The sequence below is a fragment of the Strix aluco genome, chromosome 9 (genome assembly GCF_031877795.1).
Source record: "Strix aluco isolate bStrAlu1 chromosome 9, bStrAlu1.hap1, whole genome shotgun sequence".
NCBI lineage: Eukaryota > Metazoa > Chordata > Aves > Strigiformes > Strigidae > Strix > Strix aluco.
In genome coordinates, this window is record NC_133939.1 from 23,056,738 (window position 1) to 23,083,946 (window position 27,209).

Below are 27,209 nucleotides of genomic sequence, written 5' to 3' on the forward strand. Positions count from 1 at the left end.
CCTCAGCAGTTCAGTCCTACACTGGGTGTGCACCGCAGGTGAGTGCCAGGGGGTAGGTCCTCACCTCTGATACAGCTGCCAAATAACTTACTAGAGCAAAGGGGGAGTAGATTTTTTAATAAATAACTGTAGAACACATGCATGTAAAGTTTCATCTTGATACAACATCCATAAAAATGCTCCAGACAAAGAGCATTAATACACATCCATAACCTCCTACACAAGGCAACCGGGCTGTTACGCAGTTTTTGCATTTCATTTTCCCTCAAAAACCTTGAGACTCCTGGTGCAGCCTGCTGATAAAGTTCCAAGAGAGCCATGCTCATGCTAGCACAGTCAGAAACAAACACCAAAATACAGCGTGGTGAAAGCTGTTCCTTGTCTTCAAATAATTAACTGCCTCTAGCATTAGATTTTACATTTATTTCCTTTTAAGATAGCCCTTATTTACTGGAAAATAGCAAATCCTTACAGTGTAGTTGTAAAGTTGAGTATTTCATTTAGTCATGTTAACACTTCCATAAAAATATATAAATAGCTTGAAAAGGCTTTCTTTTTTAAAATAAGTTATTTTTAAAAAGTCTAGTTAGAAAAAAGTAGGTGTTTGTTAAATGATTGCAGATGGCAACAGCAAGAACATTTTTTTAAAAAGAGGCCTCACACTGCCAGAGGCGAGCACAGATCAACTACAACTCACCAGCCTTAAGTCTCGCCTAGAAGAAACCTGGTCTACAGCAGGACCAAGGGACTGCTCGGGATATTGCACGAGTACAAACTGTCAAACCAGCCTCTCCCTGCACTCTGAATCCAGTAGTTGCTCACGGTCAAGCCCCACACCCTGAGCTTTCCCACTCAACGTGCAAAAACTGAGCCAAGACCATCTGCCCAGCAATTTCTCCTTTGCCTGGTGCCAGTGACACACCTGCAGCTGCCCCGGACACAGGTTCCAGCAGTGCTCTCATGGGCAAATGACCATTTCACCACTTAACCAATTGCAAAAAATCTGACAAGCGTGTTGAAATAGGTTTATTTTTACTTAAATCAATGCCATCTTGGCTAAATGCAGTAGCCAGAAGGGAAACTAGAGCCTACTGCATTTCATTAGTGAAGGCTCTGCAGTTCACCATCTTTCACTTCCGTTTGAGGAACAGGAAGTGTTGCCCGTCCCAATTTCACTTGCTTTCAAAACAAGTTGAGTCCTTGCCCCATGCTGCAGTTTGTACTTCCCTTCCTTAAACACAAACACACCCAAGAACAAGCAGCATCCTCCAGCCCCGGCTAATTCCCGAGCAACTGAAAGCAGGAGACAGTGGTGACTGTGACTGAAAAGTTCTCTCTCCCTGCCTAAACTCCTGGATGCCAGGAAGCGAGACTTGCCACTGCTAAATACTAACAAAAACTGATAAGGATTTGGGTTTTTATTATCAAGTGCCCAGAGAAATTTAGTGTTTAAAGATTTTTAACCCAAAATCTGAAAAACAAATGTAACACTCAAGAGTACCACAGCTCTTCAGTTTGGTTCACCACTAGAGTCCAAGTTTTACAGTAATTAACAAGTGTAATCAAAGTAACATTTAAAATATAAATCATTTCATGTGACTCCACAAAGGAGAAGTGTCACCTGTAAAATTTCTACTTTGTCCTACAAAGGATCACCGGGAAAGTTACCAATGATGCTTTATTTACTCTTTTGAAGAAAATGTTTTGTAAAGCGATCTAGTTCATTCTCAAGGTGAATGGCTTTATTTCTGTAAAACAAACAAAAGCAATGGATTTACTTCAATGCAGTAACATCACAAAGAAGGTAGAATCAACATCGGTGTTTAATCTCTATTCCTGAAGCCCCCAGTGCCCAGAAAACCTGACCACGGGCTCTGTCTGAGCCTCAGCACCTGAGCAGGCAGCGGAAGGCTGCTGCCGCCCTCGGCCCCACGTTTCCTTTGCCCCAGAGGCTGCGCCAGGTCCCTGCGGGCTCTTCCCCGGTTCTGGCCTTTCCTTGCAACGTTTAACCTGGGAGAGGGTCTGCAATTCCAGGGAGGTGTTTGGCGGGGCTCCACCCTCACCCCAGTGTGGTCTCGGGGCACGGGGCCAAGCGGCAGCTCACAGCCAGGGCAGGCTCCCGGCAGGGGGAGAACTGGAAAGGAAGCCTGAGGCTGCTCTGACATCCCCTAAACCCCCAATGCTGGAGGTTTCTGTGAACACCTACTACTGGTAGTAAAACACTATCGCACGGAATGACTCAACACAGCACAGCTGCTCTCGTGTCCTGTGGGGAGGGTTCTTGGGGAAGCTGCCACCCTCTTTGACCTACACAAGACGAATATTCTGGAGAAAGCTCTCCCACACCATACAGACAAAGGGAAAGACAATCTAAGAAAGAATATTTTTGGAGCTTTGCTCGTTCACTTAGGTAGAAGCATACATTTATTTAACTTAACCAGAGCTGTTGTTACAAGTAAAGAAAATAGGTATCGCTGCGTACCATTCTGCACCCGTGCCTCCCTCGTTTCAACCTGACAGTAACAGCAAGCACCAAGATCCCTGAATTTGCTCATGGTCAGTCTCACCCAGACCTACCTCAGCTGCTTGGAGCTGCTCTGTATGTTCTCCAGCTGATCTATTTCTTTGGAAAGCCTAGCAATTTCTTGTTCCAGGTTTTTCTGGGTAATATCCACCTGCTGACAGAGCCGAGCAAAGGTAGTAGCCATTTCCCTAAGGGGAAAACAAGTTTGTAATCACAATTTACAGAAGTCTGTGCTACAAAAAAAGAAATTAAGAAAAAAAAAAAAATCCCCTGGCATTGCAGTGTGCAGTAGAACACAGCAATCAAAGTGTCCAGCTGTTAGGGGATTACAGAATAGTAGAAAGCAGGAGAATTATGTATTTTTTCTAATTTAAAAAAAAGAATCCTTAAACGTACAAAATGCACCTCAGTCTATGCCAACATCACATCTAGCAATTTTTCACTGAGCATCGACAGGTACGTCTGAGATGGGGACGTGCTGGAGCAATGAAGTGCCCCTGTGCAGTACCCCCTGCCAGCGCCCTGCTCGTGGGGAACACAAGTGCTCTGCAGGGTGCGGAGCACCCCAGATTGCCGAGGCACCCGATCCTACGTGCCTCCTCAGCCATGCGCTCCCAAATGAGTTCCAAGACTTCTCCTTACACAAAGAAAAAAAAAAAACAAAACAGTTACCACCCTGGGGCAGTAACCAGGCTGCCCTGTGGGAGGGAGAACGTCTCCTCTCCTCTTCAATTCGCCCCACTGGAGCCCTGGTCTGAGTCCAGCTCCTCCATGTCACCACAGACACACACATCTGCTGGACACGGGGATGATTCGCTTTCCTCTGCTGATTCTGAACTCTGTATTAGTGAAGTATTCCCTAGGCTACAAGGGAGAGGTGTTCTGCACCCTGGTGGTCAGAGGTCTCATTTAGTAGGCCTAATTTTCTGAATTAATCATTTAATCGAAACAAACTATTTCAGCAGGAGAGGCTGAAGGAGACAATCATGCAGACACTACTTTGCAGAGACAGGTGGAAAAATATTTAGGTAACACAAAAAAAAAAAAAAAAGGAACAATTCATAAAGGCTCTTAAGTTCCACTTCTGCAGTGCAGAAGAGCCAGGACTGGCTGCTTAGAGCCTGTACCACAGCTGGAGGCAAACAAAGGCTCACCACTGCAGTGCCAATCTGCGAGCAGCCCGGTTCAGCCTCTGCTACAACTGAGCCAAGTTCATCGTGAGGCGGTGGACAGTCGACATCTTAAGACTAACTCTCGCACGTACACACAGAGACCTACTGACCTTTACAGGTGGTAATTTCAAACTCTTTTAAAACTCCCTCATAACAGTGCCAAGGGGCACTACAGCCACCTTTCCAGATCATGTGCAGCCAGTCCCCACTCCCAGGACACCACAGCACCCCACTGACAGGATTTACTCTTACTGGATACTTACTGTTGCACCTGATGGCTGCAATTAGCACTCGTAAGATTGACTATCATCTGCAGCTTTTCAGTAGCATAGTTTACAAACTGCTGTTTAAAGGCTCTCTCTTTCGCTTTAGTGGTCCAAGTCAGTCTCTCATAAAGATATAACAAGCCATACATACTTAAGGAAAGAGAGATGAGTTTCCAGCCCACTGTTCTCCAAATCTGAAAAAGAGGATTCTTCATTAGCTTAAGTTGTCCTCCAGAATAAAGTCTAGTTCCACCCATGTTTTTAATCATCTTCATGGCCTTTCACTGGATTAATTTAAAAAAATGTATTATTTCCATATTGTTATTGCAGAGCAATACAGCTACATTCCCATGAGCTGGTAACCACAGTGGTATGGAGAATGTGCAGGTTACAGAAGCCTCACTGCTTTTTCATGAAGGAGGAAGGAGAAAGCAAAGCTCCCACTAAATCCAAACTGAATGAGGCACCACCAAATCATCCTTTAATTCAGAAACTGAACACTGACATACGGCATAGAGAATATGTCCAACTATCCTCAGAGTAGTTAGACTAATTTTCTCACTGCAAACTGCAGGTATCCAGTGTACTACACGCACTCATCCAGCCCAGTGTTACTAAACCCATCACATGCTCCATGTTGCATTCCAAACAGGAAAGACCAGCTTAATCTTTGCCATCGTTTCTAGTCTAGTGAATGTTGCTAATGCTACTTGCCACTCCGCCAACAACGATGATGCTCATGGAGGTCCGTGATGTCAGTGAAGCTAAACTCATTACCAAAGGAACCATAAAGTCATCGTGCGATACGTTCTCTGGAGTTATGGCAGGAAGGCTGGCAGCTGACGGGGTGGTAGCTAAAGGACGAGGGATCTAGAAGAGTCGAATACGGCAGCCTGAGTAAAAAGCATTAAGGAACTACACAGCAGACTGGTTTTATTTTATTTTCATATATTCAGGGTTTGGTTTACTTAAAGGAAACTCTTCAGGACAGAAATCTGAACAATGCAGTGGAGTTTTGACAGTTCCTTGCCCAACTGGGGACTGGGTTAGAGTAAGGGTTCTACGTAGGACTGGCTCTGCATTAAGGACCCAAAAGTTACAAATTAAAAGGTTACCCAAAGGGTTCAATCCAAAGGAAAACAAAACTCAGGTAACAGCTGCAGAAAGTTTAGAAAAGGTTTTTTGTTTCATTCTAACCCTGAATATAATCCAATAAAAATGACCCTCACCAAAAATATATCACACAAAGGGACTAGGGGAAAGTAGCAGCAAGCATGTAAATAGCAGAGGCAAATACAGTAAAAAAAACAATATATTCTCCTCAAAGTAAAACAAGGCACTTAAAATACCAGCCTAATCTCTCAAGCACTTATTTCACTTACTTGTACATTTGGATCTGCTAGTCCCAATAGTACTCTCTGAGCTTGTTTAGGACCCAAGAAACGGTTTACAAGTGAAGTCCATCCCAAGGAAAAGTGGAACATGATATCCTCCTGAAAATCTGCACACAGACTATGACAGTTTAGATCATAGCTAAGGTCAAACCTTCTGCATGGAATTAGCAAGTGGAGCTGATTCTGAGCACCAGAAGGCAACAATGGTTTCAGATTCTCTAGAAATAAAACAGAATAGTAAAGATGAGTTAACATTAAAAGCTTTAGAGCGTATTCACAAGTAGATCCTTGCACTGCTGAGCAGCTTCGTGAACTAAAAGGAATCTAAACCGACCTATTTATTTATTTGCAAAACCAGTCAGCATTTTATCGGTATTAATCACAGCAGGGCAGGCAATTTATTGCTCTGATAAAAGAAAACAGTCATGCAAAAATCAACTCTTAGAGAAAGCACCACTGGAAAAAATGGTCAAATCAACTGAAAGACTTCTATCAATGGTCAAAAGATAAGAACAGACTAAGAAAAACTTGTTTATCCAGCAGCTCTGTGGTGCCATATAGAAAAGGCAATATTATTGCGTAAGATGACAGAAGGCTTCACATAAATGCATGATCTTGCTCTGAATCCTTTATTACCAGAAACAGATCAGCAGAGAGATATGGGTATGCAACACAGTTACTACTTATTAAAAAAAAAGAATCAGAATCTGGAGGGACCTAGGGAGAGGATTATACTGCAGAAACATTATCTAATAATTAGTGTATTTCATGTATCTGTTGTGGAAGCCAAACATTTAAATGGGTTTATAAAAGGATTAGACAAGTTCCCAGAGGACAGCTCCATTACTACTTGCTTAAGCCATTAATCCAGATGCAGTATCTTGGCTCCAAAGTCCCTAAATTGAGGATGGATCAACTATATTTACCCTGGTTCATTACTCCTCTCCCCAAGCATCTGTTACTAGTTAATATCAGAGACAGGCTACTAAGCTGAACAGACACTCAGTCTTGATCTAGGATGGCTTCTCCTTTATCATTTTAATGTTAAATCACCATCAGAAAGAAAATTCTTTTAAAAGTGAGTTTCCTTAAATGGTTTTTCTCTAAACAAGAAGTCTTAACATTCCTCTTTCCTCATCTTACCAATCATCTCCTGCTGCGACTGATGCATCGACTGATTGACTTCACTGGAGCAACGATCAGCCAAGTTCTTTCCCAAACCATCTTCTATATGTTTGTTCAGTTCCTGAAGTTTTATAAAGAATGTATGCTCATCAATTTATATTTAGCTAATCAATTACATTATACAGAGCAGAGAGATGTTAAACACTAAGCATTGTTATTTACAATGGGAAAAAAAGAATGTTACCATGGAAATACCATGCTTCTAAATTGCATACTGCAACTGAAAACCTAATTAAAGTGACACAGGAGAGATTTCTCTAGGACTGTGATCATTAAAAGGCATATGGACAAGTCTGCAATTTTAATAAACGTGACACTGAAAAGCATACCACTACCATCCTGCCCTGCAAAGCCTTTACCGTCGTCATTTGATGGGAGCCAATTTTGCTGCTCTGCCCAAAGATAAACTGATCCCATCAACTCCCACAGCGCTCTGCTCCGGACATTTTGCAGAGCCAGGACAGCTTGGATTGTCCTGACAATGCAGCGCTCCCAGCTGATCAGCAAGGCTGAAACAGGTGGGAGCAAAGTTGGAGCGTAAGAGGCAAACACTTACAGGTGTATGCTCCTTCTAAATACTAAGTTAGAGGAGGAAGTTGTAGAAGTTTAATAAAAACTGCCTTCTTTCTTTAAAAAAAAACAAAACAAAAAAAAAACAAAAAAAAACCAAAAAAAACCCAAAAAACCCCACCATAAAGTGTGGGGTACTTGCAAGCTAGTTTTATTTTTGGATCTATTTTATTTTAGGAGTAGTGAAAATTGTTTATGTAAGGTCTTTATTTACCAGAAGCAAAGACTACAAATCAGGATTGTCAGCAAATTAGAAGTTTCAGTAACCACTCTAGTAACAAGACAGTTGAAACAAAAATTAATTTCCTTCCAAAAACAACGCAGAAAATATTTTCAGCCTTTTGCAGTTTTAGGTAAACAAAGATATGCATACATCAGAAAGCAAAAATCCTGCAACGCTTAAACAAAGTGTCACATAAAATGGTATGCAAATTATGAAAATACAGAAGTAGAAATTAAAGGAAAGACAAACAGTGTGGCTTCAAACCATACAAGAAAACTTACTGTCTTATACAGCTTCAATACTTGAGGAGAAGGGTGAAAATCTGAATAAAATTCATCAACTAAAACTGAAAGTCGGCAAATCTCATCAGTCATGGCAGAGGAGACCTGGAAGAATGTGGTAAATATATAAAATGTTTCTCCTACCTTTTCCAGCCAGAGTGAAAACAGACTAGTGCGGTAACTGTTACAATAAATGATTCAATTACCTGATAGGAAGGATTGCCATTTCAATTTTTTTTCTTTTTTTTTTTTTTTTATATTGGAAAAGGAACATACTAGACATTTCAAACATACTTCCTAAGAGTTGTGGGCACCTAAAGGAGCTGCCTTACAGAAGGGACAACACTTGAAACCTGGGAGATTTTTCACACTGCCATTACTTACTTTATTTTCTACTTCCTCAGTAACACGTTTGATTTTTTCCTTAGTATCTTCTGTCAAAATGTTCAGCTGATTTCGAACAAAGTCCAGTCTATCCCTCTGATCTTCTCGTTCTTCCATTGAATGGACTCTAACATAGCAGAAAGGAAATCACCATCACCAGCAGGTATTCTCCCAGTAATGAAACAAGCCCTGTAACCAGGCATGGACCACCTAGCCAAGGGTTTACTGAGCAGCCAAAAAGAAGCCAAAAAGAATCCAACACTGGCTGAAGAAAGCAGAGGCACTGCTTCAGAATGACCACAACACAGATATTAAATTTACAGGAGCACTTAAAGGCTGCACTGGTCGAACATAACTCAAATTACTGGGCTTTGGTGTATTTACAAAAACAGCATTTGGAGTTGGACTTATTACCACTGTACATAATTACAACTAAAAAAGGTGCGGGGAATCAGGGGCCTTTAATACTTAAGTCTATCCTGATTTAAAAATAAAAACAAAAAGGAAAAGGATAAATCTGATCAAACTGTCCCACTGCTGCTCACCAGCACCACTCAACTATTCCTTAAGAGTGACAAGGGTTTGACGACCCTGCAAAGCAAAGGGGAGGCGGCAGAAACCAACCTTGTCACAAACAACTCTCTTCAGAAGTCCCTGACCTATCATTTAAGTAAAAATTGCTTAAATTCTAAAGCAGTTCTATCCTGAAGGGCCAGCAGAAACATCAAATAGCAATTCAGATTAAGAGGGGTCACTACACAGGTTTTGGCAGGTCGATTGACAGAAAAAAGCAGAATATTGTAATATTTTCAAACATTTCACAGCATGTTTTCATAGGATCTGACAACGTGAGACAAGTTAGTATGTAAACACCCAGCCTGTAAAAGCTGATATATTCAGGAAGATGAGTGTGTTTGACAGGTACAGTGGAGTCTGTTGAAACATAAAGACACACTATTAACAGACACAGAAAGGAGACGGATGGAAAGGATTAAACATGACAGCAAGTTCACCGTGTACAAGAGAGACAAGAGGTAACAGGAGCGAGGAAAAAACCATACATATGCAAACCTCAAAGAGCATATGGTACTATCAGAGTAGATGAGCTACTATCATTAGCACTAAAAGGATTACATGAGCAAAGAGAGAATAAAGATATTTAAGGAACCAGTTTGGAAAGGGCCAGAGGCCAAGCCTCTGTTAACTTGGGCTCTTCCCTTACCGTATTCTAACCACTTACAAATTAAAGTGTCTGCATCCTCCCATTTATTTTCTCAGTGTTACTGTTAACAAAAAAAACTTAAGTAAAGCAGGACCAAACATCACCTCTGAAATGCTTGACACAGCTAGAAAAACTTAAAATTTCAAATATTTTTGAAAAAAGTTTTGAAAACCCACAGACTGCCTTTGTAACTGTAAGTCAGTAATGAAGAATAACAAAGTAAACCAAGATCCCTATACAGAAGTCACAGACCAAGGACAAGACTGAGCAGTGCAAGTGAACAATAGTAAAAGTGACACACCAGAAAAATTCTCTGTATCTTACCAAGCGAGAAAAGTGAATTTTAAAGTCCATAACGACCAGCAAAAAAATCACCAGCATAGAAATGGCTCCTCAGAGGATCTGGATAAACCAAAGCCAACCAGCCCTCCAACCAACCTACCTTTTCTCTGCTGCTGCTACGTTTATGGCGTCCATTATGTTTTTCACAGTATCTATTATCTGTTTAGCTCTGATAGTGTGCTGTTCAAACTTGGTTTTCACGGCTGACTGCGAGATACACTCCTGCGAGGGGCCCAAGCCACAACACATTACTGCAATTCCGTGCCAACACATTCAGGAATTTCACTGTCAGAAAGCACATGCTGCTAATTTTACCATGAACTTAAACCAATGAGAAATAAAAAAGGAGAAAGTATATAGAAATTAAAAGACAACAGAACTGAAATCTCAAATGAGTCTATAGCAGCAAATCTGTACCTTCAGGTTCATTCACAGTAATGTGCATAGGTTTTTATTCTTTTAAAATAAATCAATAGTGTAAAGAAAAAAGAAAACTCAGATGAATACGTAAGATAAATCTAGCTCTTTATAGAGAATTTTCCAAACTATCTCTTTGCAATTATAAATGTCTAACACGAATGCTGGCAATATTACCCGCTTGAGTTTTCTTTGTTGCAATACGTATTCTTAGTTTTGAGAAGCAGTTCTGTCAATAAAATTTGACATGCTCGTGTCAATACTGACCATTCAAGAACAAAATATACAATAGGAATAAGAAACAAGGATTATCTCACAGGATTAAAAAAACAGTTTTAAGTATTCCTTAAAATACTATGTTAATTGCAAATTGCTGAAGTGTTAAATGAATGAGTAGGGAATGCTCTATAGATACAATTTCTAATCAATCTTCAATCTTGAATATTGTACAGCGATTCAGAAACTACATGACACTGACTGAAGAGATACACAGATGTTCAATTTGGGCAAAAGCAAACCAATTGTGGTAAGCCACAACTTAAGAATTTGACTTTTTTTCAAGCAAGTGCACATCCTGAGTTATGTAGCCAATTAAATGCTGTCAGAATTCAACCTGTGCTAAGTCACCACAAAGTAGCAACGCCTGTGTTTGAGGGGAAGAAAGCAAGCAGCTAGTGTCCTTATACCAGATCTATGGGGGTTTTAAATTGTTCTCAATCCATGGGTGCACCTTTCATAGCACAAACAGGTTTAGGTTGCTTTTAAAAGACCTGCCTATGACCTTAGCATATGCTGCAATAACAAATTTCAGCTATCTAAAAATAATAGATCAAAACAAAATAAATAAAATGGGTAAAATATAGTCCCTGTTCCTCGATGAAGCAGATCTAGAAATCAGCAATGAAAGGCCAGCGTTTCATAAATATCAGCACATTGTAAGAGCTAGACTAGACACAGAGGAGAGAGTCTTCCCAACATTAGTATGTGGTAGATAAAAGGATGACAGTCACTCACAACACAATCAGAAAATCCAAGTTAGAGCACTAGGAAAAACACAAAGGTTAGTTAAACGACTGGGAACGAGGGGGACAGCAGCAGTTTTGCTGTTAGTCTGTAAGTATTTATGGAAACAAAGAGAAAAGATACATTTCAACACAGTAACCAAACTCAGTTACCTTCCAGCTCACTTCCAGTATAGTGAGATAGTCTCTAAGTGCACAGCTTATTACATTCCCGTGCAGTGTTAGGGAAGGACTCTGCAGTACTGTACTAATTCAGGCTCTGGTATTCACTCCAATTTACAGCCAGAATTACTATTCTGCCCTGCCTCCCTTCTCCACTCCTCCCCACACCGTTTCTGTCACCCAGTTTTGTGAAGAAACTTGGGAAACACTATAACCTGAGGAACAGCGGGGTTTGTTTGTATGCAGAATACCCACCAAGGACTACTGCACACAGCACACTGTGCATGTGCTTCTCCTCTGTTTTGATACACAGACTACTTTCTGTTATTCCACAATATAAAAATTCAAAATTGATTCAACCCTTTCCTTTAAGACTGCATATGTTTTTTCCTTTGTTGTAATACAGCTGACATACATAGTAGCATCACTTTTCAAAGCTACTACATGAATTTCTAAAATCTTAATTTCACCACTGCTTACAAGTGTTTCTAGTAACACCTGGACCAGTTTTTCTTTCAGCAACTTAAACCACCCTGTGCTTTGCAGAAAAACATGTTATATCTATTTTTGGAATGCCTTTTGCCCTCACACAAAAGCCTACATAAATGTAGTTACAAACCTTTCAAAAAGAGTCCAAATTTTTTCCATATCACAACAAACTAGCACCGATGGGTTGTTTCTAGATTTTTTTAAGATTCTAGTTATACTGAGCTCCTATCAGTTCTGGGATGAACAGGCTTTCCCATCAGGGAAGTGATACTAAAATCAGGAATGTAGAAGTACTGGAGAAGTAACAGTTCCTCTTCTCAGCCCACATGGAAAAGAGGAAGAAGCCGTCTAATTTTAGTGAAGACAAAAGCAGGGTGAGAGAATCCAGGAGGAACAAAACCAGCAGATATAGCCTGTGGGAACACGGAATGTGTGGACAGGTTTGTAAGTGAGGTGATGAGATAGTTTAGAGATGTGAACTGGACAAAACAGCATGAGAGATGTTTGGGAAGTCTGAGCAGGGCACCTGAACAGGGACAAGGAGCTAAAGGCAAGACAGACAGACAGAAGCAGGGAAGGGGTCAGTGTTTGACGAGGACAGACAGAAGCATCTGTGCTCTCGTCCCTTCCTTTCCACAGACTGGAGTGTAACCCAAGAGTCTTGGGACTTGCAGCTCCTCTATCAGGAAACAGAGTAAACGCAAAGCACTTTAGCCAGAAGTACTTAGGCTGTGCTCACACTATACAGCACCTGAATTTGGTCTAGCAGTGCATAAAGCACAGTATCAAGTAGATAAAGTAGGATTTCATTCCCAGACTGAACACAGAGGATTCTACCTGCTGGACAATATTCTTCATTAATATATGAGCTGGTATAGCCTAGTGCTGGTAAAAATAACTGCTGACAATAGTATGCTGGTGTCAGCTACTTTATCAGCTCAAGTGACAGTAATCTGAGTATTGGGTCTGAAGATTTCAGATCTGGTGAACCATTTAAGTACCAGCCTTGCTTTAAAAGCAAATAAAATGCCATTATAACACACCTGACTGTGAAAGAGGCTGCAACATCAGACACTCAAAATTTAAATTGCTTTGGCAATCTTAATTTAGCACATGTTGTGCTCTTTAAGTGATGTGATCACACTCCTATTCAAAGCCATTCATCATTATGATTTCAGGACAAAACATGGCTGAGCAGGGAAAAACATTACAGAATCCACTCTCACTGCTGGAGTTGGAAGGTGGGCAGCAAATGAAACAGATAACGTGAAAGAAGAAAAAAGTTGTTTTAAGGCCATACAGCACTATCACAGAATTGTTTTTTGTCACAGCCTCTGCCAAAGAAACTTGTCATGGTTGTGACCTTGTGATGGATGCTTCTCATTTTGGTGGCCAACTTGAGACTGTGACATCTGATTTACAGATGGGCTGAGCACTCATATCATCCCATCATTTAGTAAGTCATACATCCACCTAAATCTTGAAATATCTTAAGTGTTGAGTGCTTAACTGTAACTCTAAGAGATTTTGTCAAAAAAGCTTTGGGTATAGCACATGGCAAAATATGTGAAAGAACGGTAACTGATTTAGAAGTTTAATTTCCACTTTCTTTCCTACTGGTTGAAAGTTTGCTACTATAATTCTAAGGACAAAAATTACAAACAAAAATGCATGTTTGGCTACAACTAGTGACACAAGCAAGAAATTTCACGCCTCATGGACTCAGGCCCTGCCGGTATTCTGAACCAATCATTTCAACAATTCAGTCATCTATCATAAGAGTGTGGCTAACGATTAAATTTAAACTTTAGTCTGACATTTTCTTTCTTATGCAAGGCTGAATCAAGCTATTATTTTAACACCTTTTTGATATACACACATCATTACATAACCTGGTTTTGCTAAGGTCAAATGGATTTGTTGTAATGCGAGAAGAAATACTTTTCAGAGGCAGTTTGCTTTTTCAAAAATATACTGAACAAGGAATTACTGGTTCAGGCATGCAAGAGCCGTCTTGAGCATTTGGTGTATACAAACTACAGTCGTACCTTTCAGGCTCATGCTGCATGAGATATGCCAATACGTACCACACAAAACCGTCGAGGCATACCCAAGACGCCTCCTTAAGATATCCAAGAATGGCTTTAATTAAAGGTATCAAATTCAGCAAGACAAATGGATCCTATCACAAAGAAATCGCTCGACTGTCTACCCAGTCCTACTTCTGAAGAAACTGCAAACTCCAATTATCAATACAGCTAACCTGAAGTTGAAGGATGGATTCTGTACAGCAACAAAGATGCAAGAACAGTGTTAATATTCAGAGTATCAGAGCTAAGAGGTAGATAATGGTGATAATTTCAAAACTCTGGCTTTAAAAATCCAAGTAAATATTTAGATTTACATTGGTGAAACAGAATTTCTTACTATTTGTGTCTTGAATTACAATGATTAATTACAAAATACAACTTCAGAACAAAATAAGGCTTACTATACAGCACACATTTCATCAGCTCATGGTTGTGACACACACCTTTCTATGAGCATCATCTCTTTCTATACGGACTGTATTGGTACTGAAATCTCAAAACATGAGCTAAGAGTTTTGGTCCTTTCCCTCACTGAACAATACTTCTTCCCAACAACTACTGGCTATTCAAGGTGAGAAGAGATGAACAGAACCCACAGATAAGGCAAAGCTGTCAGATGGTCTGAATACCTTAACCTCCTCCACTTGCTAACGTGGGTAATGTTCAGTAAAATTAAGCTAAGCATAAGCAAAAGCTACCTTTGCATTAAAAAACAAGCAATCTAAAAAGCCCATCATAAATACCTCAAATATCTGCTCAAAATGTTGAAATTCCTGGAATCTTGTTTGAAATCCTTCAGCAAGTGCTCCACCTGTGAAAGATAACACACCATAAGGGAGAGTGCAGTACCTCACAGCAGTGACTGTATCTTAAATATTTTTGTTTATCAGGTTTTACGGTATTTTTCTGTAGTTAAGGAAAAGCAAGAATTCCTACACACCACCCTCTGGCATTCCTTGGGCCTTCTGTCTCCTGGCGCTCAGAACTTCTTTTGCTGAAACAAAAAAGATGCGATTCCTCGCTTCTACAGGATCAATAACTTTGAGCTCATCAACTAGAAAAGTCAGACAGCGCTCCATGTGCTGCCTACGCACCTAAGGAAAAAGTAGAAAGCTCATGAGAAAAAGGCAAAAATTGAGCTGTCATCAAATCAGAACATCAGAGTCAGAAACAGATGCTGAACAACCCCTTAGATAGCAGATGCCTTCGAATGCTACTGATGCAGCAGCTGCTTTTACCCTTTTAAACAGCCCTGGGAGCAACAATACCTTCTACTATAACTGTCTGTATTTACGTCAGTCAGAGATCTCAGTCAGTTACTGGGGTAACCACTTCATTCCCCATATACAAAGAAATAAGTATCACTGCAAGCTAGTTGCTGTTGGAAAGATCTGGAGCACACTGAACTGTTACCATCTAACACTGTACTTCGCCAGCTACTCTATGCATGTATACATGTATCATCTGTACCCTCTGGCTGCATTACCATTACACAAATAAAAGGTAATACAAAGATCTAAAACAAGCTTAACTGTGGAGAAAAACCATTCTAAACAAGCCTCCCATTGCACTACCAGCCTGCATATATTGTAGTTTGAATTGCAGGTTGCTCTGAACAAGGAGTAAGTTATTTCAATTTTCTGGCCAAGTAACTTACTCTATTATTAAGACGACAAAGCTGGTATTTTCATATTAATAACTGTATTACCTAGGCAATTTAGCACACTTTTATGCATGCGAAGGCCCCTTCTTTTTACATATATATATATATGTGTATTATAAAAAAAAGCAACTCAAATAAGAGCCATCAAGTCACTCACATCTTCCATATATTCTGGTTCTGATGCAGAGGCGTCCCATCTATTATTCAAGATGAAGATGTTTGGCTTGGAAAGTCGTTCGTTCACTTTATGGAAAAAATGTTTTTCCTAAAAATTAAAGCACAAACAGAAAACTCCCCTGACATTCAAACCAGAGTCACACATTGTTCTGTAACAGATTCTGAAGTTAATCCAGCTTTTAAAAAGTTTATTAAAAATAATTCATTAGCATTAAAAAACACAGATATCCAACACAAAAAAAGGCTCGTGATAGTTCAAAAGTCATCAAATGTCTTAAAACTGATGCCTATGCTAAAAGTCAAAAATACTGCAAGCTTCTCTAAAAATAGGTACAAATACAAATTCAGAAAACTTCCAAACCAAATAGTTTAGAAGACACTGGAAAATAAAGTTTATTTTTCTATAAATCTACATCATTCACTTTTTTTTTTTTCCTTCTTTCACTCTATCACAAAACTTCATCTCCTTTGATACTTCTAGCCCTCTGTTAAATTTATTTGCAATTGTGTGACACTCAAAATATTGCTGGGGAAGAGAGGAAGGGAAAAAAAAAAACACACGAGACATGGCTGTATCTGCTCATTTAGTTTTTGAAGTAAGACGCCTGGCTAAAATTCTGAAGATTTCCTTCTCTGAACTACCAAGATGCTCCTGTTCACCCTGCCAAATCTGGTTTCTATATCCAGGAAAACATCCTCTAACCGTACTCTTCAACTAGACCATGTCAGCTTGAACTACGGACAAGTTACATTTCCTGTATGAGGATGTATGGCTTGAGCCACAGGAAAAAAGTCATTGCTGAATGTTCTGATTTTAAAAATAAGACATGCGTGTACCTGAAAAAGTATTTAGGTCCCTTGCCCGTACCTACCACCCATCATTGCTGTTGTCATAGTCATAATGGGTAAGTCGTGATGGAGTGAATCCCCACTCAGCACAGCTGAAACAAAAGAGATCTCTGTGCTGCCATAAGCTTTTTGAATCGGCAGCAAGACACCAGCACATATTCTGGACACACCACTGGAGATACGTTAGTCTCCAGCAGCTGGGGAGTAAGCATGTGTAAATGAGATCACTGTTGCAGAAATAAGAACTTTGTCTGAAGAGAATTTATGAGGGAATATTAGAAAAATCACGTTTATGCAAAAAATCTGTGGTTGTGTAGCAGCTGCCAAGTATTCTCAAACCTGTTATGGTAAGAGGTAAAAATAATGCCTAAGGAGGATGAGAACATAGTTATCATATGCTTTACCTGAAGGATAAATTTGTGTAGATGAAGAAAGAAATTACCATCGGCCAAAATGTAAAGTAAAATACAAATGCTTTAGAGCAGTTACATAGTTGTTAAAGGCAACTTCATTTGTGTCTACCAGGCTTAAAAAATTAAAAAGGAGAAAGAGAGCTGTTTACTGAGCCAAAGCCTCAATCACAACTAAGATCTACTTTCTTTCCCTCCAATATACACCCTGGACACCAGTGATTTCCAGATTCTATTAATTAAAAGGTTCTCGGTATTAAGTGAGGATTTATAGGCATGGCAACCAAAAAACCTCAGCAAGACTTTAATGCTTGAAGCAAACTGCAAGACTAACCTATTTCTGTTTAGCAGCTTTCAGCCATGCCTGAAGAGGAACAAAGACTGGCCAAAAATCACATAAAAAACAGAATAGTACTTCTGTTACTGGGTGTTTAGGATCAGACAAATGCAAAATTAACAGAAACTTCCAGTAGACATACAGCCTATTCATCTTCCCTGCATATTTATTATCTCAGTCAGATTGTATTTAATGGTTCATTTTCCTGAGCAAATGAGAGAACCAAATAAAATTTGGCCTTTTCACTGTTACTTCATTACACCAAAATGAAATATGGCACACAGGTCCCTATGGTTTACATGTTTCTATACAGTAATGAGATGTTCACTGAAAACCAATCTTTTTTCCTTTCTTTTACTAAAAAAACCTCAAATCAACCACAGTATACACATAAACAACTTCCAGACTCCCTTCACACTAAAAGCCAAAGTGTCCCTCATGTAAGATGATGGATAAAGCCATAGTTGTGCCAAATACTTTCTTTGCCTTGGATGTTGTCAGAATTTTCTTTTTTTCCCCTTTTAAATCACATCTCTCTTGTATTTGAGTCTTTGTGGATTTGGCTCAGAAGATGGAATGTAATGTTTTTAAACTCATTTTTTGTTCTTAGATTTCTACCAAACTATTTGCTAGAATGCCAGAAAATACTGTCTTTGTACATTCAGTTCTTTATTGTATTAAAAATTGCCTCAGTAATTAGAAAGTTCAGACATTGCACGTCAGAACTATGCTCAGAACAATCAGAGCATTTTATTTGTCTGTGGTAGGCTTAATAAAAGTCTTCAAGAGATTTCTCAGTAGCATTGTACTACATTCTGGCAGCTGCACTTTCAATAACTTAGAAACCTTATATTGATATTGCCTGCATTCACAACAGTTAGTCAGAACTGAAGATCACTACAAAATTAAAGCAACTCTCTGGTCTTGTGTTTTGAGTATCACAACAGCACCTTTGGCCACCTTGCATGCTCTCCTCCTACAAGTCATACAATATTTAGGCTGCAAGGTATACAGAAGTCTTCTCTCTCTTGAAACAAGGCTTTATAGAATAAAGGTGTTAAAACATCTTCAGGTCCCTATGTTGCACAGAACCACGCAACATGAATGCTCATGGCTAGCATCTTCTTCAGGAGAAACACAGTCCAACGAGGGGAACCTGTAGCACTTGTCCTCAACACAAGGTGTATCAAGGGAATTCACCCTCTTCTGAGACAAGAACACACGAGGAACAAGACTTCAACTTCATTCACCTACTTTGTGTATTTTACTGAACTTCTAGATATGAAATATTCCGTAATTTAATTTTTTGATAACACAAGTGTCTTCACCTGACAAATATCGACAAGCTGCAAAGCAAGACAAGCACTACATCATCCATTTATCAAAAAAGAAACTGAGATAGAAAGGACAAATGTGATGCTCAAGTCAGAGTAAGCAAAGTTGGTAAGAAATTTGGTTCTCCTTTCCCTAGCAAGGGATATACATGGCTTGACTTCCACCCCCAAATCCTCTTCACAAGATCTAAATGCAGTGATTCATGGGAGCTTCAGTAAAGGTCTAAGAGAAGCCATTTCAGTTATGGAACCGCTGAATATTTAAATGAAGAAGTAACGCAAAATCATTGCACATCATACCGTGTTCATGAGAGTTGATTCAGAATTGGCAACCAAGACAAACACGTCAGCATCTAAGCAGAATTTGTCAATCCAGCTGTCCAGTTCTGTAGTGACATCCGTGCCAGGGCTGTTGAGAATAAAAATCACAAACTCGTATTTACACAGCAAAGGAGCATTTGATTTTTATATACTGATAAAAATAGAGTGGGATTGCCTAAGGGCCTTGTAAGAAGACATAAAGCTTTATATGTTTAGGCTGATGCCTAACTCAAGCTTAAGGCAAAAGCTAATTACCATTTAGCATTTATCAATCACTTGCTCACTGGACCATCTACTCATTCCAAAATGCGATTTCTAATGAATAAGCACGCAGATCATAATTGCCAAGAAAAGTGACAGGTAGTAGGTCAGAAATCCAGGCACTATCACAGAATGGCCCCCCTCCCTGTATCCCAAGTTTTAATCAAAAAAGGTCAGTTGTTCATAGAATATTTTTTCATTAACAAGGGCCTATTTTAAAGTGATATGCTATACAAGCTGTGCATAGATTTAATAAGAAACAAAAATGAAGTTAAAACCATAGTGCTGACAGGTTTTTAAAAATAAGTGGAATATGAGCATTAGGTCATGCTTCCAACCTCAGTTCTGGCTGGTTCAAATTTTCTCTATTTAACAACGAAAAGATTATTTTCTCCTTTCAAGTACCTGTTCTCTCAGAATCCAGGCTGTTTTCTTTTCCCTTTACATTTCACCTTTAGCAACCGAGACTGTGCAGATCAAATCATGCCTTAGATCATATCTATGCAAGGATCCCTTCTGGGCTTCCAGCACACTTGTGCAACGCACACATCCCCAAGGAGACAGCACAACTGCATAAGCTCAGAAGTCCAGCAGTGCATTGAACCACCCAGCTCCCTGTGCCAGCTGGGCTGACTAACACAGGACCCGAGTTTGCACCCAAGAAAATAATGACAAACTCCCAGGGATTTCAAAGGTGCAAGATTAGAGATGCAACAAAAAGCACTACAGTTTATCAGAATACACTCTGGGTGTTATTTTGTTGGATATGAAGAAATACTTACAAATTCACTTGTAAGTGAGTGAATTACTCTCAAATTCAATCTATATTGATTCACACATTAGGTATAGATCACCTAACAGTTTGAAAAAATGTTACCAGATCATACCTCAGTGGCCAGGAATACAGGCATTTGACATATACAAAGCAACAGCTTTCAGAATTCTTTAAATAAACGAACTGTAGGAAATGCAAGCCCAACACATAGGCGCACACAGCCAACAGTCACAATTACATTTTGAGGTCACCCTTGCTTTGATATGTAAGCACTGCAACTCTTATCAGAAGCTTTTAAAAATGAAGTCCAGATTGCTTACACTTCACATAATCAGCCTGAAGCGTTAAAAGACAGGAGATGGGCAAAAGGTTGTTGCTGCAACAACCCTACTCACACTTCCATACTGTTTCTTTTAAAGGCCAAAAGCTAGTCCCTTATTCAGCTCAATCACAAGAGACTTGTCTGTTCCAACTGTTACAAGAACAAAATCAGTGGGGTGATGACAGGCAGCAGTATATACAAAAGAACAAACTCTGTATTCTCAAAAGGAAAAAAAAAAAGTAGCCTTTCAAGAATTTTTCAACCTAACGACCAAAACACAATCAATCAGAAAACCAGTCTCTTTTCTAAGCGTTTTAATGGCTAACTTATTTAAGAAAACATTTACTAAAACAGAAAACATACCTGTCCACTAAAACCAAATCATCTCTCAGCAGGGCACACTTTGACTTGGGCCAAAAGACATGGACGAGACAGCCAGCTTTCAAATCTTTATCCATGTGAAGTGCATGAGCAAGCTGATTGACTGTCTATAGAGCACGTAAGGAGAACACAGACATGAAAATGCACCACAAACAAGTCTGTAAACCAGTCTAATTCAGTTCTCAAGCAAACTTGGACAGGATCTATCTTGAACAATGTAACAGAGTTCATACTTCCTTCTGGTGAATATTTGCAATTTTAAATTTTTTTTTAAGGTCTTAGATTCACCATCATCTAAAGAAAGTTGTGCCTTGAAACTCAGACGGGAGTTTCTTTGGAGCCACAAAGTGGTATCCTCTACGGTGCCAGAGTGCGTGATACTGAGCATCGCCATGAATTTGCCTCAGAGGTTTAACATGTCAATGTGAGCAGTTAAATAAGCTAAGTACCATAAGGCACATTCCAAATCCTTAACAAGTGACAGAACTTACTCTCAGTCCTATAAAAATAAATCACTCAACATATGCTATGCTACAATGAGACACACAGTAGTTGTTTTTCTGAAATAGCCAAGAAAAACTATGAAGCATAGCACTTTAGTTTTGTTAGTTGTTCCCTCCTAAGAACTTAAAAATGCAGAATGAGTTAGTCTTATTGTTAGACTTGAAATCATTTTTGAAAGACAGATCTTTTGAGAAATTGTTACTGTAAAAGTAGCGTTAATCATTTAAAAAATGTACCTTGACACTCTTCTTTTCATCTGATCCTTCTGTCATAAGATAAGCCTTATCTCCATCTGTCCCTTCCACACTGAGAAAGCAGTTAGTTGTATGGCCAATCCCACTAGGAAGTACCTTATCCCACAGCATCGCATTAATGACCGAACTTTTCCCACTGCTCGTTCTAGAGGGGTAGAAAACAAAAGCACTTTGAGCACAATACAGCAACATTAAACACATCTTTGTCTTGAACTGAATGCGCCCCCATTTAATTGCATCAGACCCACATACTGCAAGCTGTTTCAAGTGACAGTTTCAAGTGACAGTTCAGTACAGCTTGCCAGAAAACAATAGGGAGTGCAGGAAAAGTTTACCTGAATAGCAGTTCCAAAAATCTTTCTTGGTATCAACATTGCCTATCCAAGCAAGAAAGCCAATTTTCATTTGCACAGCACATACTAGCTCAACAAGCCCAACCTGTACGGGTACATGTGTTTTATCTGGTATACCGCAATCTGTGTAAGGAATTTGTAAGATATTGGCTCAACTTTGCTACACCAGAAAAAGCATCTAGCATAAAAAGATGCCTTAGATCAACTGAAAGCAATTGCTAAATCTCAGCACGCTGTCCCACACAAGAGGACAGCCCACCCTCCTCTCTGTGCCAGCCCTAGCATTCCCACAGAAATGACTGAAAATACAGGTAACATTTTTGGCAGAATTATGTTCTGACAACAATTCCACATTCCTGCTCTCAGCAAAGCTAAAGGAATTCCAGGGATGGAGGACTTGAGAAGAATGCTGCATGACAGGGACAGGGAAGAACTACCCTCTATGGTGGCAATCAGTGGTGATTGCTTAAAATGTTCATGAAATTACCACCTCAGCAACTTAACCTGTCTTTAGAGACACATCTGATTGTTGTCAGTCAGAAAGGAACTGCTGCTTCTGATAGAGTCTTCTAGGCATGAGATGAGGTGCAGAAGAGCATCGCTGTACTACTGCCTTCAGATACATTTCAAAGCATTGCTCTCTGGGAATTCTCAACACAGCCAGCAATGAAAGCTCAGAACAATTTAATGGATTATAATCTCATCTGAATGAAGACTTCTACAGTAAAATGTTAAACAATGTGCAAAGAAAAAACTCAAATTTATTTATTGTGCATAATCCTTATAGCGCAAATGCTGTTTTTAATAATGGAACCTAATCTTGTCCTTATTTTGTAAGGAAAATGTAGCTGTTGATTAAAAGGAACTGGTCACCAACTCAAGATTCTGCAAGAATTTGGAAGTTCTGACTAATGTCCTACTTTGCACTAACCCTCTACCCCTCACCCATAAATATTTGAGGTTTAACTATTACACAACAGCATGAAGTTACACAGACCGTAAAATCATTTTTGAGCTGCTACTTCTAGAAAAAGTTCAGTGCTCACTGTACAACAGTTCACACATTTATTCAAAATGTCAGAGGGAGAGTTAAATTATCTTTCTCCTGCTCTGAACTTCTGCCCTTTGCAAAAGCAACTTGTATCACACATCACAGCTTGTAAGTGTATTCAACTTTTAACTCTGTGAAACATCAAGGCTGAGATATAACTAACTTCTTTATCCCAGATCCTTTTTTTGTTTTTAACTAGCTGAACTATTTTTAGGAAAATGAAGGTAAGACCACTGTTATACACATTTTTTCCAATATTATTACATAATTTTTAGAACTAAAACATGGAATTCATACTCCAGAAAAAATATGTGACCACGAGCTTAAATTTAAGCACAGAAAAATAAATCTTCCCAAAGCAAAGTGGACTAACAGACACCAAACTAACCAGGCACATAAAAGCATTTGAAAGCACTGGAACCGTAGTCTTTTAATAGGACTTCACTATTTTATACCTGACTTCACATTAGGCAAGGCTGATTTTCCATCATCTCTCTACACCCTCCAAATTTCATAGGAACAGAATGGCACAATGTTTGGCATGCAGACGTTTATTGCAAGGGGTAAGAACCAGTCAAAATTTCTCACTGACAACTTGAGACTGAAATGCAAAACACAATATATACAAACAGGAACACATAAAACCTTTGGGTCTATACACCTGACAGCACCTCTTTAGAATATTTCTTATGTAGTAACGCATTTCAGGTGCAATACCTTTCTTTTTAAGTCCCTTTTTTTCTTGCTGCAAAAATAAAAAAATATAGCTGAGATGATCCCAAGTTGATCAAAGTTAAAAATATTCTAACACTGAAAATATTACTTTTTTTTTTTTTTTTTTTTTTTTTTTAGAACAGAAGTGAATTGAAATCACCATAACTTTGGAAATGTTATTTAAATATACAAAAAGTTTGACACTTGCTCTGCAGTAATACCACCAAAGACTGTGAACTAGAACTTTTCCTAATTAGTGATTCAGGAAAGCAGAATTTCATAACTTCATTCAGATTGATCTGTAAGCCATACAGTACACTGTTGCTGTTACCCCTTATAATCATCACACAGATCTATCCAACTAATGGTACAACCAACAAGGCAACCGTCTCTAATGGTCTGTTTTCCTTCAGCTGCTTATATATAGAAACATAAACGGCTCAAAGTTTAGTTTTTCAGTAGTTGTGATCAAACACAGAAGTTCTCAACAATAAGTCCAGTAAAACAAAGATATTAAACAAACAAAACCACCACATTAAAAAAAGAAAAACCATTCTGGAGAAGATGACAACAAACTCAGACCTTCCAAGATCAAATAATGGACCTATACAGCATAATTATTTTACAAAGTTTATCAGTGAAAAACATGTAACAAGACATGCATGATTAATCTACAGTCACAAAGCAAGACAGCATCAAAGAAATATTGAGCATCAATTAGGTAAGAGCAAACATAGCTTTATGTATTATATTTCAAACAGTAATTTTATGATGAATCACTAATTCCAGTGCATTTAAATTAGAAATACAGACACTAAGCCCTGCAAGAGAGAAGAAAAAAGATCAAATTAAGTTCTGGTAATTCCATTCATTACCTGCCAAAAAATGCCACTTTCATGTGTCTCCGTGAAAGCACCTCACCGATGACTGCTAACTTATTTTTATATGCCTGTATTTTTGCTAGTTCATCTTCTGTTGCTACATGTTCAAGCTCTGGGTTCCTGTATGTCGCTACACATAGAAAAAGAATAACAAAAGCAATCACATGCAAGGTACGTGCTCCAGGATACAAGATACAGATTATCAGTACTTCACATGCTAACAAAGATCTGTGTAAATTTTAATTATACAGTGGTAAGAAAAAACAAACAAAATCCCACTACAGATACTGATATTAACCCTTGTCATTTGACAGCTCTGACATAAGCACTTGTGAAATCATGACATAAAACACTTCAGATTAATCAGCAATCCAGCTGCTGGATTCCATAAGCCTGTGAGCACAGCGTGCTGTGCTGATCCGCCCCACTCTCTGCAACACCCACTTCCTTCAGAAAGGAAAGCCGGGACCTCTCATGGATACACCAGTTAGGCTGGGCGTCTTCTCCCTGCAGAGCTCACTGGGGTGATGAGCAACCAACTCTGTGCGGCAACACACGCGCCTCCACGTTGTTAAAACTTCTGAGGGTGTAACCAGTGGTTCTTTGCATTTACATCATGTTGATCTACTTTCACACTGAATAATGGGAGAACCTGTTTGTCCTTTCTTCCATGCAAAAGAAACTGCAACAGGACTATAAATGCTGGAGTGGTTAAGCTTTCACCCTTGTGGAAAGGAGGGCAGGTTACCAAACCAAGTGATGCAATCAGCTTTTCCTGTTACCATCCTAGGCATTCCTGCTAGCCTAAGCTGAAAAAAAAAATCAATGTCAAATGAAAAATGTGACTATTTCTGAAGGTGTATTTTTACACAAAGAACACACTGACATGTACCGTAACATACGTTGCACTGCTGTAAAGCACTCAAAGCAATGGACAAGGCCCTTGTGTTTAAGATGAAAGCTAACCTTCCACAAAACTTGCTCCTTCAGTGACATAGTCCAGCAGCTGGTCAAAGATGGCTGTAATTGTCTTTTTAGCCAGCACAAAGTGCTTCAGTGGAGAGACGGTAGCTTCTGCCATTATACAACTGCAATGAAAGTTACATAAAATTGACCAAAAACCACTTGGAACACCCATCTACATGAAAAGTCATACACCTCAGTCGTTTAAAAAACAAACAAACAAACACCCACCCCAAAACAAAACCCTCAACCACAATGAATGTCAGTAGGCTGAGTTTACACTGGTTTTATTACCGTAACAAACTCTTATCTCTTCCCCTCACCACATGCCCGACAGCAGCTCACGAGGCACGGGGACAGGTTTAAACCGATTTGGTGCGGTCTGTCCCCGAAATCCGAGGCTTTCCCCTCATCAAACGCCGCTCACAGCCTCCCCACCGCCTGGAGGTCAGCGCTGTCCCAGCGAGGGCAGCCCCGCGCCTCGCCCCGGCCGGCCCTGTCCCCGCCGCCACACGGGGGAGGTACCGCGGCGACCGCCCGCCGCTGACGGGACGGCGAGGAGCCGGGGCCGGTGCGGCCCTGCGCGGTGCCCCTGGGCCGGGCGAGGGCTCCGGCCGTAGAGGCAGCGGGCGGCCCGCGGCCCTGCCCGCCCCCGGTCACTTACGAAGCCCCGGCTCGCTCCGCCGTTACTCGGCAACCGCCGCGCCGCTGGCGGGGCCCTCCCTGCCGCCGCCGCCTCCTGGCCCGCCGGGACGGGGGCGGACATCACTTCCGCTTCCGCCGCTCCTCACCCCGCTCCCGGACCCGCCGAGGGGGGGGCGCGCGGGGGAGCGGCCGCCATTTTTACTGAGGGCCCAAGGGGGCGTGGCGGCCGCCATCTTCAGCGAGGGCAGAGGAGGAGCGGCTGCTCGTGAAATGGAGGCGGGCCCGGACCGAGACGGGCAATCCCTCCGTGTCCCGGCCTGCTGCCCCTCGGCCCCGGGAAGGGGAGCTGGAGGTGGCCCAAGGACGGCTCGCAGTAGCTCTGCCGGGGCCCGGCGGGCTTTGTGGAGGGCGCAGTGCGGAGGGCAGCGGGCGGCTGCAGGCCCCGGGAGATGGAAGGCGGCTGTCCCGCTGCACCTGGAATGATAAACTCGGCCTCTGAGCCGTTCAGCTTTTTCACGAGATCTAAAACAAAGACAACGAAGCATGACCTTGGATGCCTGTGTACTGTCAGCACCATAGTTTAATCAAAGCCAGCTAAAATGACAAGTGCTAAGTACTTTCAAGAGTTAAAAAGCACTGATAATCTCTACATTTGATACAAGAGCATAAGAAAATGAGAACCACCACAACAAAAAAGAATAAGCGTTATAGAGAACACATTATTTGAGAATTACTAATTTGCTGTATTTTAAGTTCTTGCAATAATTGGTGGGATTTAGATTTTGTTCTGAAGTCAACAGAATCTTTTATATAAAAATGTTAGTTTGTTCAGTAAGAAACATGATCCATGAAGCTAAAATACATGATACACATCTAATCTAGACTCAAAAGGCTGAAAAGCAAAGAATCAACTACAAATCACTTCCAAATACAAAATACTTCCAAAGACAATCTCAGGATTTTGTGTAATTTCTAGTTCAAATGCTGTTCCTGAAGTAGATGAACCTTGCAGGTAACAACTGAATTTGATACACTGTTTCAGAAGAAAAAAAAAAACTACTGGCATACTTCTGATTACTACAGTTAACTTCCCTCATTTGAGAGGGAGATGAATCGCTCAAGCTATAGCGTTAATGACCGAAGTCTCTGGCAGTATCAGACCAGCTCCATGCACATGCTCTCAGTTCACCTCGGTGCAGCAATGTCAGAGCACTGACCTCCTGCTTACACGCTTCACATAAATAAACCAAACTCTTGTCTTCCCTTTGATG

General features: G+C 40.2%; 1 protein-coding gene across 5 annotated transcripts; it reads right to left on the minus strand.

Moving 5' to 3' along the window:
• Positions 1-98: 98 nt before the first annotated feature.
• On the minus strand, positions 99-26,095 carry MFN1 (mitofusin 1). 5 transcript variants are annotated; one of them, XM_074834215.1, is made up of 18 exons: positions 25,958-26,095; positions 25,297-25,418; positions 24,325-24,460; positions 21,314-21,476; positions 20,556-20,680; positions 18,814-18,922; positions 15,564-15,671; positions 14,684-14,837; positions 14,487-14,554; positions 9,664-9,785; positions 8,000-8,126; positions 7,616-7,720; positions 6,500-6,602; positions 5,345-5,574; positions 4,677-4,832; positions 3,960-4,156; positions 2,578-2,712; positions 99-1,748 (listed from the first exon to the last, which is right to left on the minus strand). In XM_074834215.1, the coding sequence occupies exons 2-18, from the start codon at positions 25,409-25,411 to the stop codon at positions 1,679-1,681; spliced, it is 2,223 nt and encodes a 740-aa protein (XP_074690316.1). In that variant the 5' UTR covers positions 25,412-25,418; positions 25,958-26,095; the 3' UTR covers positions 99-1,678. The 5 variants fall into 5 exon arrangements, with proteins under 5 accessions (XP_074690316.1, XP_074690320.1, XP_074690317.1 ...); XM_074834219.1 differs by lacking the exon at positions 25,958-26,095 and adding an exon at positions 23,191-23,336 and having other exon boundaries at positions 24,325-25,139; XM_074834216.1 differs by lacking the exon at positions 25,958-26,095 and having other exon boundaries at positions 24,325-25,139.
• Positions 26,096-27,209: the final 1,114 nt, after the last annotated feature.